This window comes from Haliaeetus albicilla, chromosome 1, assembly GCF_947461875.1.
Source record: "Haliaeetus albicilla chromosome 1, bHalAlb1.1, whole genome shotgun sequence".
Taxonomy (NCBI): domain Eukaryota; kingdom Metazoa; phylum Chordata; class Aves; order Accipitriformes; family Accipitridae; genus Haliaeetus; species Haliaeetus albicilla.
The window spans coordinates 66,493,458-66,512,162 of NC_091483.1; the positions used below are offsets into that span (position 1 = coordinate 66,493,458).

Here is an 18,705-nt window from a genome sequence, read left to right on the forward strand (position 1 = left end):
TTCTTCTCAATTATTTAAATAGTTGATCCCTGTCTGATTAATCTGAAATATTAAAGACTCCCTAAGGCTGTGATTTTAGTTTAATTGCCTCTTTTCTGTCCCTGTGCCACTGTTTTATTGACTTATTTGAAGTATTCAAGAGATTATTGGGGCATAATTTTTTACGTCAGAGAAATATCCTGCTTTGACCTTATTCGGAGATTATTATGTCTTCCTACCTCTACACAGCACAGTCCATAAAATTTCCCTTGCAAGTCTTCCATGCTTTATCTTCAGGCTTATTGACTCTACTACAGTAAGGACTTCTCAAGGTAAAAGATTTCTCCTTGTCTTAATTTTTTTAAAGCTTACAGATTGCTTTTCATTTCTCTTTTTTTTTTTTTTTTTTGGTAGGTAAAAACCCAGTCATTCTGAAAATGTTTGAATAGGTACCCATAACACTTTCTACTCTGCCTTGACTTTCCCATGCTGTAGTTTCTACCAAATTTTAATATTTTCTCCCTGGTGATAAGCTCAATTAACTAATGAAAACATATGTATGAGCACCTTATGAGTCACTGTCAAGCTCATGCAATATTGATAGCCTTCTAAGCTTTTTGGAATGATACAATCAGAATAAGCCCTTGAAAATAATTTATTTTACAAGTATTTATTCAAAAGCTGTCTGAATCGTGGTTTATATTAATAATGATGCAAGGAATAAAATCAACCTGTTTATCACAATCCATTGTTCCTAATGTTGCAGTTGTTACAGATTGATGTTTACTTATTGGAACTTGCTCCGGAGTGGGAAGCATCACCCTCCAACGTGTTTGGCTTTCTCCTTTGTCCTCCATTCTTTGTCATCCATTCTCATGTACTATGGTAGGATGAATATCTGTATTATGGGATGTCATAGACTGTGTATGTATGGTGACAGAACTTGTGCAGCATGACAATATAGTGCCTCCAAATACAGTTTAACCTGGAAGCTGAAAAATGCAGTGAAAAAAAAAAAAAGGGGGGGTGGGTGATGCTATACTTCAACCTTTAATAATGACATATGTTTTCTGATTTTTCTTTTCTATGTGTAAAGCGATAGTCTCCATTAAAAATGGATCCGATTCTTCTAGTCCATGCTTCCCAGTTTTGACAAACCATATGAAAACCTGTAAGGAAAATACATATTTTTTTTTCCTCATTTTCCACAAAATTAAAAGTATGTAGCCACATCAGATTTTGTTCATGCACTTGTTTGATTACAAAACAAGGGGAAAGGGAAGGAATAGAAAAGGAAAAGAATAAAAAAAACCAACCTGGTTATGACTAATTAGACTAGGTAAAAATACAATATAAAATCAAAATCAATACTATCAGGTTTTGAGAACAAATTTAGAACTTGTTTTAGAGCTATTTATTCTGTATTTTCTTGTATGATATCTTGCTAGTTTACTGTCTTCAGTGTATTTCTTCTGCTTTTGTTTCTATGTTTCTGCTTTATTGCTTCGCCTACAACGTCCTGTTCTACTCTCCATTCCCTTAATATAACACTTCCTGTTTCTGAATGCTTAATCTGCTAATCAAAGTGCTTGCTTTTTCTCTGTCCAGCATATGTGGTTTAAGCTGTGATCATATATAAAATATTTTTTCCTTGTTTTCGTGTAAGTTTCCCAGTGGCCATTTCCTTGGTCTCTTCTTTCAGTGATCTGACTGGTGTTCACGTACAGGAATCTTTTCTTTCTCGGGGGAAAAGTTTCAACTTGTGCCTTCTGTGAGCCATCGTATACTGAAAATCTAACTAGTTGCTTTGCCATAAATCTGAAGAGTACTTAGCACCCAGATCAGTTGGAGGAGCAGTAGATATTGCAAAGTGATATTTGTTGGTTGATTACTGTTAAGCAGTCATTTTTATATCACTGTCTTTAAAAAAAAAAAAAAAAAAATCCATAAATATGTTATTTTTTTGCCTTACCTAATGATGGTTTGTTGATTTTTCCCATTATTGGGTAAAAATGCATTATAACTAAAGATTGTAGCAGAAATTTCAAAAAAGGAGCTCCTTTCCAGAACAATGGGGTGGGGTCTTTTTCTGCCTAATTGTTTCAGAAATTTCCATTCTGAAGATGCAGTTCTAAAATTTTGTAGTTCTCATTTTCACCTCTTGCTTAGTTTAGAGTATTATTTAATTCCACTGAGATTATTAGATCTGGATCAGATGAAGTTTTAACCTCTTACCATATTAAGAATGAAAAAAATAATAGTTCTATTTCCTAGGATTTCCTTGTGCCATAATCCAGTTCGTGCAATTCTGATCTACTGATCAATTTATTATAGATACTACAGTAGATATGGGTCTTGAGAATGGGCCTTTATCAGAAGAGAGGTTGACGAGCTTGTTCAAGTAGGGAATATATAGATGGAGAAGGTGTAGCAGGGAAAAAAATACCAAACAGAGAAAAGTAGTTTATTGGTCAAGATGGGCTTCAAAACTGAGTGAAGATAGCAGCTGAGATGATAGCCTGGTAGATAGAGCATTAACTATGCAATAGACAGCAATGTTTCAAGTCAGTGCAAATTTCTTGGATAACGAGTCAACAACAGAAGGTAACTGATAAGTTTTAGGTAGTTCCCAAAGTGTATACAAAGAAGCTGATGTTTAAGGATTCTTCTAGATAAAAGCTCAAATCTCCATTCTGAAGGCTTGCCAACAGCTGCTCTTCAACCATGAACTCAAGTACACTGGTCATTGGTGCAGAGAACTGGAGGCTAAGCCACTTTGACTTTGGTCACATCTTGGGTCCCAGGCTTGATGCAAATCAGACAGACGCACAAATAATACCTCACTTATGCTTACATGAAAACAAAGATCTTTTTTTTTCCTTTTGAAGAGAGATCAGTTGATTTTGCTTGCTTGTTTTTTCAAATGGAGTGATGCTCGTTTTACTTCTCTACATTTTTTTTTCCACATGAGCATATCAGTATTTTCCCCCCTTGTTGTCCTAACGCTTTGGAAAAACATCCAGAAATACCTACAATGTTATTGTTGTCTTTCTGGTTTATGATTTCTTTATTCGGAACTTCCTCTGAAACTACTCCCCTGCCCCATGTTGACGATTAGCAGTATGCTAGGGCATTTTCTGTCATTCCTGTCAAAACTGTCCCACAGTTCCTGTGCCTATTTGCCTGCAACCCATTGACTCCTCTGAATGACCCAGAGACCTCCTCTTCTCTAGCTGCTGTGCAAAGGACTAAGCTTGCCTGTTGTTATAGCAAGTCCTACGTACCAGGGAAGCTGGGATAACTCTTCAAAGCATGCTTGTTTGTTACTTCATGCCGTTGGCCACTTGAATAGCAGCTGCGAATGAGGATGATAACAGTCACCTTCTGCTGAGTCACCTCGTGTTCTCGGTCTCCTTCAGCTGTTCTTGTGCCCTGTCAGAGGGACAGGGGGACAGCAGAGACTGCCTGGCAGCAGCCTCAGACCCCTCCTGTCGGGTCCGCCTGCCCTGTGCTTACCACACCAGTGGCCAACATCTGGTCCTTGCAGCTGGAGAACAAGAACGCTTAAACTCTGTTTTCTGAAGTGGTAGCTGTTTAAGAAAATTGTCTTTTGAAAGAGATGGAGAATAAAGAAAAGGGATGCCCAGGATATGCATGATGAACGTGGACCAAATGGAATATTTTCCCAAATGACTACAGTTGAATGCGGATATCAGTATCTGTCGCTGTAGTATCTATATTAGCGTCAGTCCAAGAGAAGGAAGATTACATAGGAAAGTGTGAACCTTGTACTGAAGCTCTCCTGCTTTTTTCCTTAGCTTAGTGGACACTAAACATGTTTTGGGGTAGAACAGACTTTTCTCATACCTGCTCAGAACTTGGAGGAAAATGCCGAGGATACCTGTGGACTTCACCAGGCCGTGATGAGCTATTGTATATTTTAATGGCTTAAAAAAAAAAAGGCAATAATCAACATGGTGGGAAAAAATAAGCAATTAATAATTCTAGCAAACCACCTAAAGGTTACCTTACAAATATATATGAAAATCAGAAGAAATATGAGACTAAGATCTATACAGACATGGACTGATTAATAGCACAACAAAAATCAGGTTTCCTTTTTCTTGAAATGTTACCTCTATCTTTTAAAAAAGATGACCCAATTATTAATCAGAGTTGAGTTCTGTTTTTTCTTTCCCTTTATCGTAAGGGAACACTGATACATCCATTCTACCTCTCTGTTTATTATTCTGTTTTTGGAATCTGAGACAAAACATTCATATCTTCCTCCAGTGCTAGTTCTCAAATAACTGCTGTTTAGTAATGTAAAAAAGTTTCCATTTGCCCTTCACAACTCAGTGAGCTGTAAACACCGAAGTAATTGAGCTACCCACACCCTGGCCTGCAGGTGATATGAGTGATGTATTTTATTAGCATTTAATTAAATTGCAAATGTTATGCTAAACTGAAATTGCTGGCAAAAGTTGAATAGCTGGATTAAATTACACCCTTGTTTAAAAGCAATGAATTAAAAGATTGTTGAGTAATCTGGAGAAAATATATTATTCTTCAACTCTTGAAGCAATTAACCTATGCTCTGCTGCTTTTAAAAAAATTTAAAAAATATCCCTCAGCAAACATGCGGAAGTTTGAAGCTGTTGCAACATTAATTTCACAGCTTCCTAGTTTAGGTTAATGACTTATGATTATAACAATGAAGATTAAATGAATCTCATTCATTTTGTAGTAGTAAAGAGATAATATACACTTGCAACAATTGCAAATGACTAAAATTAAATTTTATATTATTACATTAAGATCCAGGGAGGGGTGTAATAACTTCAGTTTATGAAAAAGTTGATTCTATTTCAGTTTGGGGAACACTGAATGATTTGACTTATTCCCATTTCCTTATTTGGATGTGTGTTTTAAAAAGTCTAATTATGCAAAAGCCATTTGATATGACTTTGTTTAGAACTAAATATTTCCAGTTAAAATTTATAGCTATCAATAGAAGATGCTGGCTACTGCAGAGAATGCTACAGCCAACTGGAAAGAGGAGGAATATTCTGATGGGAAATGGGAGGCAGGAGGGCTCCAACATCACATTTTTCATTTGAGGGAGGTAACAAAAAAATGCGGAAAAATACAGTTTTTCTGGTTGCAAAATAAGAAGGAGCTAAAGGCTGGGAGGGGTATTGGGTTTCCATCCAGAATTCTTTTCTTTTCTAGGATTAGAAACAAAACCAATAAAAAAATAAAAAGTGACCACTTGAAAGTGTAGTGGGGGGAATCAAACAACTTCTGCAAATGCCTTCATTCAGCTCTTCTAAGTTGAAAGCCTGGACTCAGTTTCTGTAGGTATTGTTTCCCACATATTAAGTTAGCCATCTGAGGATTTTTTTTTTTTAAATCAGGAGGACACCCCACTGAACATAATTTTAAATTAAAACATTTTCTTTGGTGTTTTATCTTTTTATTAAAGCTCTTTCTTAAGTTAAAAAGAAATAAGGCAAGTGCATGCTTATTGCACAAAGCCAATGTTTGGTTTCTAAATGGCACTGAAAGTAAGGAAATTGCAACTTCATTTTTGTAATTGTGTATTTTAAGTTGTTTTAAGATGTTCAGTCTTTAATTTTATACTGAGCTCTCTGGATAACTCAGAGTGATTCTTTTGTTGTTGTTTAAGTCCTCTGAATATTCATGGACTCACATGACTTGTAACTGATACTAATGAGGAATACTAGGTATGCTGCACACATGCAAATGAAGGCCTAGCAACAAAAAAAGGAAGTGCTTTGTCTTTTCTTGTTCTAAACATGAATCCTTTTTAAGGAAGTCTGATTGTTCAGACCTGAATGCTGACCACTTTTGAAAACCAACTCCTTAATGCTGTCTATATCTGGAGAAGAAAAAATCTGTGGGACTCCAAATAACGTACAGAAATGACGTTTCAAATCACGATAGCATGCAAATCTGTACTACATGGTAGACTTTGGGGGAGGTAGGAAGTCTATCTTTTTCTAAGTGAATTTACTGTAATTACTTTGTGCTTTTGTATGCTAACCACAAGATTTCCAGATATGCTTAGGAATAGCTCTAAAAAACCCAGGTTGCACTGTTGATATATCCAACAGTCACAGGTTTTAAGCAAATGCCAGTATGTGAAAGAAGCACAATGAATGTTGGCAGAAACAAGGTTAATTTCTTATTGCAGCTTAGACACTTGAAGTAAGAAATACTTAATTTTCTTTTCTCTAATTTCATACTCTCTTACAAAAGATTTCAGTGAGCTTGCTAATGATAATAGCTTTCCTTTTAGGTATTTCTTTTTGCAAAATTGTAGCTACACGATGTGGTATTTAGACAGTTGTCTAACTTAATTGAAAATGTAGGGGTGGGGAAATAACAAGATCAGTAGTAGCTCTAATCCAACAAGAGACCTGGGCATATACAGGTTAGTCTGTGCAAAACTCAACTTCTAAACACACCTTATGCGTGGGCTTTACATGGCTTCTCAGACAAGGAGACCGGATACATGTGGATAAGCACACAGACACAACACACACAATTTTTTTATTTTTTATTTTTTTTAAGTTGACATGCAGAATGTTCATGGACATCATTTTTGTACCTGTAATGCTAGATGCTTTGGAAAGTCAGCTGAAAAACAGGCGACAGTTCAAATTAAGACCAGGCATTCTTATTATTTCAGGTTATAGATAAATCCATACAAATAATATACTGCCCAGTTGTACTGTGTATGCTGTGAAGTCTCTTGTATCCCATGGATGTTGGCAGCTCTGTAATTCCATCCCTGATTTGAGAGAATTAAAAACTGTATAATCTAGCTCAGAGAGAAATTTTAAAGTCAAGGGCTGCCAGTAAAGCAGTAGGTCTGTGCAGCCCAAATTGCCAGACTCGCTAGACAAGAAAAAGGAATATCAACAAAGACATGGTTCTAGTCTAGTGAATGTGCTACTAAAATGGAAGGAAGGGTCCTGGGTGTTTACATATTCCACGTTACCTGTGAGGAAATCCTCATGAATAAGATTGAACTGAAACCTGTTCATTTTCTGAAAAATTGAAGAGCAGACGCAAACAGCCTAAGCTTCTTTTCTCAGACCTTGCTAGAGCAGGCAAGCTATGATACAAAGGAGCAATGATAAATGTTCTGATTCAAAATCTGTTGAGGACAAAGGAGAGATACTCGTCAGTTTAATAGACCCTGGACTGGGTTTGGAATGAAGTGGCAATTAAGTCTCCAAACTCATTAATTCTGATTTGATTAGTGTTGTGTTTTGGTTTTTTGGTTTTTTTTTTTAACTGGATGGTTATTTGTTAATTAATAACTAGACTTAGATCAGCTAGCTTCACAAAAATTGTTGAAAAGCCATTGGAGAGTAATAATTGTTAAGCTATGTTGTCTTATAATAATGAAGGCAGTGGCAAACCAAAATATACTTTTTGCTTTCTGAATAAATTTCTATAAAATTATATTTGTCATGCTTCTGTGAACAGTTGTTACAGCAACTATTGCTAACTGTACCTATTAGTTGCTACTTGGATTAGTCCAGTAGTCTGAAAGTCTGTGTAAATTCCTGCAAATATTGTTTACTTAAATGCTAAATTCTTAGCTTACTGCTACTTGCAGTACTAGAAAGACTCATCTCGCTGTACATCAAGAATCTTTCCAGAAATGGTCATAATTCTGAATACCGCACGTATACCTGATTTGGTGGTGGTGTTTGTTCATGTCCTCCAAGATGAATCAAACTGGAACATATCATGAAGCAACCAGTAAGCATTTTGAAAATAAAATTTGCATTTAAACTTCAGAGCCTAATATTTTCTTAAATAGTTAGCTAACACCTTTTTCTGTAAACTTATTCTCATATTTGAAGTTGCTTTAAGGCTCAAAAGGAGAAGCTTGATAGTACTCGAGCTTTTCAAGGAATTATCATGGTTTATGAGTTAATAAAAAGTTACTTAGTACAACCCAAGGCTAGTGCTAAAATGGTTTCTGTGCATTCAAACAGACGTGGAACTCTGAAAATTACAAAATCCATTTTAATTGTTTTGTGATAAAGTGGGAAGTATTAACTGGGTTACAACCAACAATTCCTATGCTTGTAACAGTTTCTTGCTGTTAAACTTACTTGCTATTACTAAATAAGTTTTCCCAAAACCCAGTAACAGGACGTGAGCAAAATAGAGGAGTGAAGGAAGACTTAAGTGCACTGGATGAAGATTCATAGTACCTGTGCAGTTACGATTGCTCGTGAACAAAAGGGAGAGGTTGTCTTGAAGGGGGCGCAACACTATGGGTAGCAAATCCTGCTCAACTTTTAGAGAAAGGGTTCTAAGTTGTTTAGGATAGTTTTGTAGGGTGTTGTGGTTTAACCCCAGCCAGGTAAGCACCACGCAGCTGCTTGCTTACTTCCCCCCCCACTCAGTGGGATGGGGGAGAGAATGGGGGGGGGGGGGGGAATAAAACTCATGGGTTGAGATAAAGACACTTTAATAGGACAGAAAACAAGCATAATAAAATGACACTAATAATAATAAAAAAAGAATTGGAATATACAAAACAGGTGATGCACAATGCAATTGCTCACCACTTGCTGACTGATGCCCAGTTGGTTCCCGAGCAGCGATCTGCACCCCCCAGGCCAACTCCCCCCAGTTTAGATACTGGGCATGACATCACATGGTATGGAATACCCCTTTGGCCAGTTTGGGTCAGCTGCCCTGGCTGTGTCCCCTCCCAGCTTCTTGTGCCCCTCCAGCTTTCTCACTGGCTGGGCATGAGAAGCTGAAAAATCCTTGACTTCAGACTGAACATTACTTAGCAACAACTGAAAATGTCAGTATGTTATCAACATTCTTCTCATACTGAACCCAAAACATAAGGCTATACCAGCTACAAGAAAGAAAGAAAGAAAATTAACTCTATCCTAGCTGAAACCAGGACATTGGGTAAGACATGTTGCAAACTTCAGATTTTTCAGCCTTGAAATAGGAATGAAGTAAAGGACTGGGAAAAACCTTGGGCACGTAGATGATATTCTGTCAGTATATGCCTCTCCAACACTTTCAGTAAAGAATAAAAAGAGATGGGCAGCTATTACAGCCACTCTTGCTTTGGATTTCCAAAATTTTCAGCTCTAAGGAATACGCTCTCGGACTGTATTTCTGTATTCATGTGAAATGGCATCCGTGTTTATACTGTACATGAAAAACCTACTCATGAACTCCTCTGAGTGCAGAATCTTAAAATATGAACTCTTCTAAAAGAAAAGGCTTCTTTTTCATGCTTCTCTAAAGCAATAATCTCCTTTCAAGATACTACTTCTTAGCCCTTTCTTTTTTAAGGACCTTATTACTGTACTAAGCTGTTTTCCATAGGCAAGCTATATTTGTTATTTAGTCTGCTGCAACAGGAACAGTTACAGAATAGCAGCCAGAAATGACAACTGTTATTCTAATTTATGCTTTTTAAAATATGTGCTGTTTATCCTATGTAGCTTCACAAAATAGAAAACTTGAAGTGGGATTTGCTTAAATACTTCATCTAGTATAAGTGCTTACCTTCAGATTTGTGGCTATATAGGAAAGTGATATCCTAGACTATCTTCAAAAATTACCATAAATGCTATGTTGAAATTTTATTGACCATAATTTATAAGTTTCTCTCTGTGGAAATGTGTTTTTTACCTAACACTGTCATCATACTTCACATGCCTTTTATTGACTGTAACAAGGCTCTTAGGAACATGTAATCAGACACAGTCAGTAAGCTCTGCTTGAAGGTTTGCTATTATGCATTGGCAGAATGCTAATTTATTTATCTAGGCTCTATGTCTAAATGCCACACATAGGCTGTATGTTTCTCTTGCCTGGAAAACATAGAACTTGCATTGGGCCAGATGGTAAGTTGGCAACCTGGTGCACCTGTATAGAGGACTTGAGGATAGAAGTGGGTTCTCGTTTGCATAGCTCATTAAATTATTAAATTGCTGTTTTATGCAGGAGATGAAACTGCTGGGAGTAGGTGATTTAAGAAAGAAAAAAAAAAGGGCAGATGTGTCCAGTCGTGCCTCATAGCAAAATTCCTTGTGCTAAGACCAAGAAGGGAGACAGAAGAGTTCAGATAGGGAATGAAATGCAATCCAGCCTGAACGGCTCTTTGAATGGGATAACTGTGTGTTGTACCTTACAGCTAAGCTGCATGAAAAAAATTATTTGCTGATGTCACTAGTAGATGACAGAAACTGAAATACATAAACCTACAAATACCAAAGGTGATTATCCTCTGCTTTGGTTAACCAGCAGTTTAAAAATAGTAATATACTCTAAACATGGTTAATTGCTTGCCCTGCTGTTTTACTGCTATAACATAAAACATCTGAGGACCAAAACCTTCAATTCAAGTATCTCTGTTCATAATAAAAAAAAAAGTTCTTTCAATAAAATCTTAGACCTCAGTGGGATAAATTGCTACAGAAAAGAAGTTCTTTTAACACTGGCTTCTTCTGTGGTTTGTCCTTTTGTTTTTTTGCCAGTAACTGAGGTTTTATCCATCAATGAAATATTGTGTATTCCAGTTTTGATGTTATTCCAAAACATAGTTCAGTAAGAACTGCTGAGGATTACTGAGGCTCCATCTGTTCTTGCCATGAATAGGAAATACTACATGATGATAGTGAGCAGATGTATCCTGCCTATTGCAGTCATGCTCAAAAACACTGAAATACTGGATTGAAAAGGCAAAAACATTTTAGTTCTGTACAGCTTTCTCCTGTGCTTGCCAAACTCTATGTATGTGTTTGACAGGCATCTCAAAATCATTTTGCTTTTCTTTAACAGTTTCCAAAATGTGGTTTGGTTTTGGTTTTGGTTCCCCCCCACCCCCCTTTGAAATTGGCTTTGTTCACAGTCCAGGACAGAATTCAGTTTCACATCCAATCCAGAATGACATATGATACTTGAGCAACTTAGTGCCTATGGATTTGTGCTCACACTTTCTTTTTCTCTCACCTAGTAGATTTTGAGGGGGGTTGTGTACCTTGGATTATTAAGTATTTTTTTAAGTGCAGAAAGGAAGACAAACATCAACCGGGCATCCTAAAAATTCATATGTCAGTGTGGTGGGTGCTCTAAAAAAGATCCTTGCTTTGCCTTGAGTATAGGAGGGGTTCGGATGCAGGTCTCTCCTTCCAAGGTGAGTATCTTAAGCTGCAGCGATGGAGACAGGAGAGAGATAGGGTCCACCCTAGTTTCAAAAATGTAGCACCACAATGAGAGTGGATTATTTTGCAAAAGTTGAAAAGCATCATTAGGCGCTTAAATAACAAATATAATACGTCTAATTATTGTTTGGTTTTACACGTAGTACTCAAATTGAGGCGAATTTGGCTGAAGCGCGTTGGTGACGCGGCCAGCGTGGCTGCGGTGCGGATGGCCGCGCGGCAGCGAGCGCGGGCACGTGGAGCGCGGCTGCTCCTCTCCCTGCCATCCCGAGAGAAGGAAGCCGCGGTGCCCGACGTGTGCCACGGCACGTGGGCTTGCGCACGTTATTGCCGCTTCTTCTCTTCCTCTTCAGGGCCGCGCCAGCCCTGTGCCAGCTCCCCTTGGAGGCTGAGCTGTCGCAGGGGCGAGTCTTGAAGCGAGTGGCTGAGGTGAAGGATGAGGAAGGCTTTGAAGGATTGGTGTTCCTGCTGAATTTGTAAGACTGATGGACATAGCTCCTGCCCCATTAGATCTGGGGCTGTGACTGTTGGGTAATCGGCCTCTTCCGTACAGGGATCAGAGCCTGTGACGGCTCGTTTTGGTTGATGACACTCTGCTCGTCAGGTTAGAGGTTGAGAGATTAATTCAAAGTGGCAGAGGTGTAATGAATGTACTCAGCCAACCAGGGAGATGGAGAACCTCTCTTACGGGATGAAGATGAAAGAAGCTGACTCATTTAGCACATCAAAACAGAAAGCAGGAGTGAGATATGATCCAGAGGCAGAAAAAATTGTATCCAAGGTAAATTATTAAGTTGGCACAATAGGTTAAACTCTCTGTGAGTCAGCTTATGCTGGAAATTGATGAAGCTCTGAGACAACTTTCCAACAGGAGCAGGAAGAGGAAAAAAAAATCCTGAAGTTTTAAGGAGGAGTTTCATCAAATCATTAAAAGGATTGTTGAATGCACAGTAGTAATGAACAGTGCTTACTTTTAGTGCTGTATTTCTGTGAAAACTAAAGTCAGTCCTTCTGTAACTAGCTTTGAATCTTTTGACGCTGGGGGATTTAAGAGTATAAAAGTGGTATTTAGCTCCTCGAGTAATCCTTCCTGATGGGGAGCCCAGGACTCCCATTCTGATGATCTATTCATTTTCGTTTGAACATCATTTCTCTCTTAGAAGAAATGCTTTGCAGAATACTTTGAAATTTTCCATTTCATTTTATAACTCCCCTACTTTAGGCATGCTCTTCTTTATTCTCTGGTTGTCCATAGTGAAGAGGATAAACAGTAGTACTAAATGGTTTTACTTTAGATAAAGCTGATCTTGTTGTCTGCCTGTGTACAAATGTGATAATTAATGGAATAAGAAAAAAGCCTTCTGGCTCAAACAACTTAGTTATTTCTTTGTGCATATCATATTGTTAATTTGGAAAAAAGTTAATCTAACAATGATTAAAAGGAAAAGTTGCACCACAGGAAAAGTTGGCAACCAGCACTCTAGTGGTGCTGCATGCTACTTCCTTGAGGCCACAGAAGAGAGTTTAAACAGTGTGATGATATTTGTGGGCTAAAAATCTGTGGTTAGATTGCATTCACTACCTTCAGTGCTGCTCCAGCAGCCCACATGGTATAGTGTGATGCCACCCAGGATGCTATTAGGCTCTGTAAACTTGGTTTCTTTGAACACTGATACAATAAAGCAAGGACACTTGAAGAGTGGGATTCAATCTAATTTTCAGTATTAATAAACTTCACACTCAGTATGATGATTTAATTAATTTTTACTGTCTTTTTAAAAAAAATCTTAAGTTCAGGACATACTTGTTTGCAAAAAACCTAGTAGTCTGATAGTTTGCAAACCTGAAGTTCAATTTTATATAAGACTAGCTAGTAACAGATTACAGTCTCTAGGCATGTCCACTGGGACCATTGTCTGCATACCTGAAGATGAGAAGATCTCTTTATTCTTGTCTCCATTTTCTCATGTATAAAGTAGAAAAAGGAAGAATGATTAGCTGTCTTTTTAGTGTTATTTTAGCTCTAGAAATGAAGGAAATCTGAGTGAAGTGTTACGTAGTTAACTCATTTGTAAAATAATGATCCTTCATCTTAATCATTCTGAATCTATCCTTGGACCAAACTGTGCTGGCCAAGAAGTCAAAACTTTGGCAGCTACAGAGGGACCGAGATGATTTTTTTTGATCGGGCACTTTTTTTAAGGAGTTGGATCTTAGAGGAGACAGTAGTGATTTGTTGTGCCATGGTATAAAATCCAATCATATAAGTCAATGATTTTTCCACAGCTTATTTCCTGCAGTGGTATTTGGATAGAGAAATTTGTCAGTAGTTCATCAGTTGATACTTTAACTGTAGTTAAAGTTCACAGACACTTTTGACAAAAAACACAGACAAACCCCTGCATTCCAAACTCAATATGTGAAGTGCTTTATGTTTTTTTTCTTTTTTTTCTGTAGGTTCTTTTTCTCGTTCCTTCTATACACAAGATCTAATCTCAAAAAAAAAAAGTGTATTTTACAATGTTTGATCATGAACTCCTTCCAGTTTTACATGTTGTGTTGGTTTTGGCTGGGATACAGTTAATTTTCTTCATAGTGGCTAATATGGGGCTATGTTTTGGATTTGTGCTGAAAACAGTGTTTGTCAACAGGGACGTTTTCATTACTGCTGAGCAGTGCTCACACAGAGTCCAGGCCTGTTCTGCTTCTCACCCCACCCCACCAGGGAGCAGGCTGGGGGGGCACGAGGAGTTGGGAGGGGACACAGCCGGGACAGCTGACCCCAACTGAGCAAAGGGATATTCCAGACCATATGATGTCATGCTCAGCATATACAGCTGGGGGAAGAAGGAGGGAAGTGGGGGGATGTTCAGAGTTCTGGCGTTTTGTCTTCTCAAGTAACTGTTATGAGTGATGGAGCCCTGCTTTCCTGGAGACCGCTGAACGCCTGCCTGCCGATGGGAAACGGTGAATGAATTCCTTGTTTTGCTTTGCTTGTGTGCACAGCTTTTGCTTTACCTGTTAAACTCTCTATCTCAACCAGTGAGTTTTCTCACTTCTACTCTTCTGATTCTCTTCCCCCATCCCACTGCGGGGGGGGGGGGGCGAGCAAGCGGCTGCATGGGGCTTAGCTGCTGGCTGGGGTTTAACCATGACACAGCTGAATAAAGAACACACAATTTTAGACATATGCATGGGCTTATAAATACAAAGTAGCTTGGAATCTAATTCTGAAAGCTTCTAAATAATCTGTTCCTGATCCAACAATGCACTGAAGTGGAACCCTAGCTTTAGCTAAAATAAATTGATAAAGAAATTGGAGACTCTTTGTATGTTGAAAGGCTAAGATTGTACTTGAATTCATTTTTCCGTGTACTGTGGGGTTTGAGTCAGTTGGGACTGTGTTTTCCTTGATGTATTTCTTACTATTTATTTACTGTACAGTTAATTCAGCACTTGAGGTAAATGATAAAGCTGCAGCATCAGCTGTATTCTTTTTCTAAGCTTGTAACTGGTAAAAGTTTCCTGGCATTAAGAGAAAACTCACTTTTTTTGTAGTAGAGCTAGGAGTAGGATTTTAAAAATAATAAACAGATGCTGTAGGTAATATTCCATGGATCTGAATGGAAGTGTACTGGAGTATGTTCTGAAACAGTGAATGCAAAATATTACTATTCTTATGTCCTTTGGATGATCTTTTGAGTAAGACAATGTCTATTTTTAGTGGCAATGTAAAACAAGCAAGCGAGGAATGCAGTTATTTGATACTGCTATTTAAAAACTCTTCAACCATTGCAAGATGAAAAGAATTTTTATATATGTGAGTTTGTTTTAACTTCTGCAATTTTATTCTTAGATCAAAGTTTAGATCAATTGCATTAAGATGTTGCAATGTTGAAATATAAAATGGTTTTGTTTCTTTTTTTTAGTCTTAATTGCAGTCTTGCATCGTATATCTTGCAGACTTAAGGGAAAAAAGCCACTTAAATAGAGTGTGAGTGTCCCATTGTATGAGTAATGCTCACATGTAAATGGCCTTCTGGGATCAATAGATTTGATCCTCTTGTGGTATTATTTATAGCTTCTAAAACTATGACCAGCTGAGTTACTTACAAAAGCAAATCATACTTTTGAATTTGAGTCTGTACCCCATGCTTGCCTCTGTTTCACCATGTGTTCATCAGAAAAGGTAAGAATGAGGAAAAGACTGATCCACAATCTTCTTTTGGTTAAACCCAGTGAAAATCAATAAATCTACTGTATCAATAAAGGACTTGATTGATTTATTCAATTCAGCAGTTTTATAGAATGTGTGTCCATTTTTCTTATTTATGTGACATTAGAAATGCACTAAGAATTAAGAGCAGAACAACACAACTAATATGTTTGGAGGTTTTGGGGGGGGGGGTTTGGTTTGGGGGTTTTTTTGTTGTTTTGGTGGGGTTTTTTGTTTGGTTGGTTTTTTTTTTTCCAGGGGACAATCTTGGCAGAAACCCTTGTAGAGTCTAAAAGTAGACTTGATTATTTTTCTGAAGGCACATGTTTTTGGAGGAACCTAATACAGAGTAAGTTATCATGCATGGTACTCTCTGCTTAACAATAGCAAAACCAAGTGCTTCTCCATTGCTGGTTAGAAATGGCATATGTACTCACACATCCTGCGATTAATTGATAAGCAATGTAGTGTTAAGCAGGCTATATAAAAATAATGTGGAAATGGGGGGGATTGAGGGGGGGAACAGGAAGCTACCAGTCCAAGACCATAGGTCTTCAACATACTGTTCTGGAGATCTGAAAAGAGTCAACAAACAAAGCAAGAGCAGACAGAAGAAATGCTACTGGAGAAAAGCAGATTCTTGTGTTAAAAATTTTAGACATAGAGTATGTTAGTACTTTTGAGTGCAAAGAAGGGACTAAGATTGAGAAAACAACTGTGGAGAAAACAGACTCTTTTTTAAATTTTATTTTTATTAAACTAGAGAGGCAAAAAGCAAGAGTCTGTGAGGTACCAACAGAGCCTTTGAAGGTAGTGAACAGGAGAGCTCCCATTCCTCCTCCCCCCCCCGATGGCAAACACTGTTCAAAACAAGTTAGAACAACAAAATTAAGTTTAGGTTTTGTGCCTTTAACAAGTGAAAAATATATGCTTTCCTATAGTTGTTTTAATTTTCTAACCTTGATTTAATTATTTTTCTATCAAGTATTGATGATTTGAGGGAGTGGCAATTAGAGAGTCATCTTTACATGCATTGAAAAGAACTTCTTAGCTTTTGTAATTCACTTTAAGATTTTGTAATAAACATAATTAGCTAGCACCCTTTGTAGTGTTTCCAAATATATAAATGTCTCATGAATATGGGCTTTTGATTCTAGTCTGTTTTGATCAGGACTCCTTTTTAATATTTTGGGGTTTCAGCCACATACTTAATTTACTCAGCAACAAATTACTTCATCTTGGTACTTTCTGGAATTAAAATTATCTTGCATGTCCATCTTGAGCCTCAACAAGTACTTTAAATATAATCAAACATTTGGTCCTGCTACTCTGTTATAGTCCCATAATCCAGATGATCTCTAAAGATCACTGTAAAACATGTCGATAAGACCACTGTAATAAAAACAAAACAGTGATTGTGATTTTCTTTGAAAAATAGAAGTTCTCTTTAACAAAATGTGCATCTTAGACTATGAGCTATCCTCTTTTGTAGACTGCAGAAATGCAGATGGGGAATGGGTCTTAGAAACTTTAGAAGGCCACGCTTTGGACTGAAGTATTCTGTCAAATTATTTGGATAGACCCTTGATCCTGCAGCTCTTTGGTTCAGGCAGCAATACATCTCTGTTGTACTCTTCAAGCTGCATTAAAGGTCTAGCAATGCAGCCATGCATAGGATTCGGCCTGCAGCTCTGTACTTGTGTTCTTTTCTGTCTATGGTTAAAGGCACCTGGAAGCGTGCATGCACTTGAAGTATTATACCAAGGAAATTACACTTTGGATTGGTGAACAATGAGGTGGTTCAAAAAAAAAAAACCAACCCTGTTTGGATGACTAGGCTTAGTGAATAGTGGGTCATACTCTGTCTGGAGGCTGATAACAAGTGGAGTACCACAAGGATCTAGCCTGAGATCTGTCCTGTTTCACAGCTTTATCAATGACCTGGAAAGTGCGAAGTAGTGCACTGTCAACAGGTTTGCAGGTGATGCCAAAACTGGCTGAGCCACTAGTCAGCGAGACCTAGACAGATTGGAGGAATGGTCAGCAGGAATCTCATAAAACACAATAAGGACAAATGCCAAATCCCGCACTCGGGAAGGAATACATGCTCGGGAGCAGCTCTGCTGGAAGGCATCTGGGGGACCTGGTAGACAGCAAGCTGAATTTGCTGCCTGGCATGTTGCTGTCTTGAGCAAGGCTGGGCTAGGAGCATCCCAGGCTGTATTAAAACGAAGGATCACAGCCAGTAGATTGAGAAAAGTGATTATTATCCTCATTAGACTGCATCCAGAGTGCTGCAGCCAGTTTTGGGTCCTCTAATACAAAGTACTGATAAACAGAAGTGAGTTCAGTGGAGACCCTGAAACTGGTAGAGGCTGGAGCACGTGCCCATTGAGGAGAGGCTGAGGGAGCTGAGCTTCTTCAGACTTGAGAAGAGACAGCTTCAGGGGGGCTTAACAGTGGCACCCCAGCACCTAAAAGGAGGTCATGGAGAAGACAGCCAGCCTCTTCGTAGGGCTCCCTGGCAGGACAGGAAATAATGGTCACAAATTGAAATGAGAGGTTCTGACTTCGTGAAAACACAGTCAAGCAGTGGGACTGGCTGCCCAGAGAGGTGCAGTCTCCATCTTTGGAGGTTTTCACAATGTGAGTGGGTCAATCCCTGAGCACCCTGGCCTAATCTCATGGGTGGTGCAGGAGGTTGGACTAGACAATTCCTGAGGTCCCTTCCAACCTTACTTATCCTGGGACTTTTGTCAAGTATAAAATGCAACTGCTGAGAATGTTTTGTTTCTTAATATTTGCACTTAACATGCAAATTTCTGGTACAATCTAGACTCATTTTGCTAGAACAAAACGGGAACACATATATCCCCATTCTTTGCAACAGCCAACATCACTCTTAGTGTCTAGTTTCATAAGAATTAATTTTGAAAGTTCTGTTTAAACTTAATTACATTTATGCTGTAAATGTGAGAGAAGATTCTGCTTTTCACTGGATAAAATTAATTCCATCATTAATTAATTCTCTTCTATTAGTTTAGATGATTATTTTCTCTGTGGCTGTAGGAAAGTAACTAGAGCGGTTATGTTTTAAGTTTGATCTGATGCTTGTACCACTTTAGCAGTTAATTTAACAGCTACTTTTTGAGCTTCCACGATCAACAGCACTGGAAACTGCCATTAATTCTGTAGCAGAAGCTGATCTCCAACCATTACTATTACCTCTTAATGTTACCTATATTCTCTCTGCTAGGA

At 38.1% G+C, this 18,705-nt stretch overlaps 1 protein-coding gene across 11 annotated transcripts in view; it reads left to right on the forward strand.

Moving 5' to 3' along the window:
- Positions 1-18,705, forward strand: part of KCNIP4 (potassium voltage-gated channel interacting protein 4) — a 460,075-nt gene that overhangs the window by 292,892 nt on the left and 148,478 nt on the right. Inside the window, exons 1-2 of one of the 11 annotated variants that reach the window (XM_069792730.1) lie at positions 203-311; positions 1,076-1,150. The exons of 8 other annotated variants lie outside the window; for them this stretch is intronic. In XM_069792730.1, coding sequence (XP_069648831.1) covers positions 1,141-1,150 — 10 coding nt within the window. In that variant the 5' untranslated portion in view covers positions 203-311; positions 1,076-1,140. Of the gene's footprint in view, positions 1-197; positions 312-745; positions 865-1,075; positions 1,151-18,705 lie in introns of those variants that run through there. 2 more of the 11 variants (XM_069792739.1, XM_069792695.1) reach the window with 2 other exon arrangements.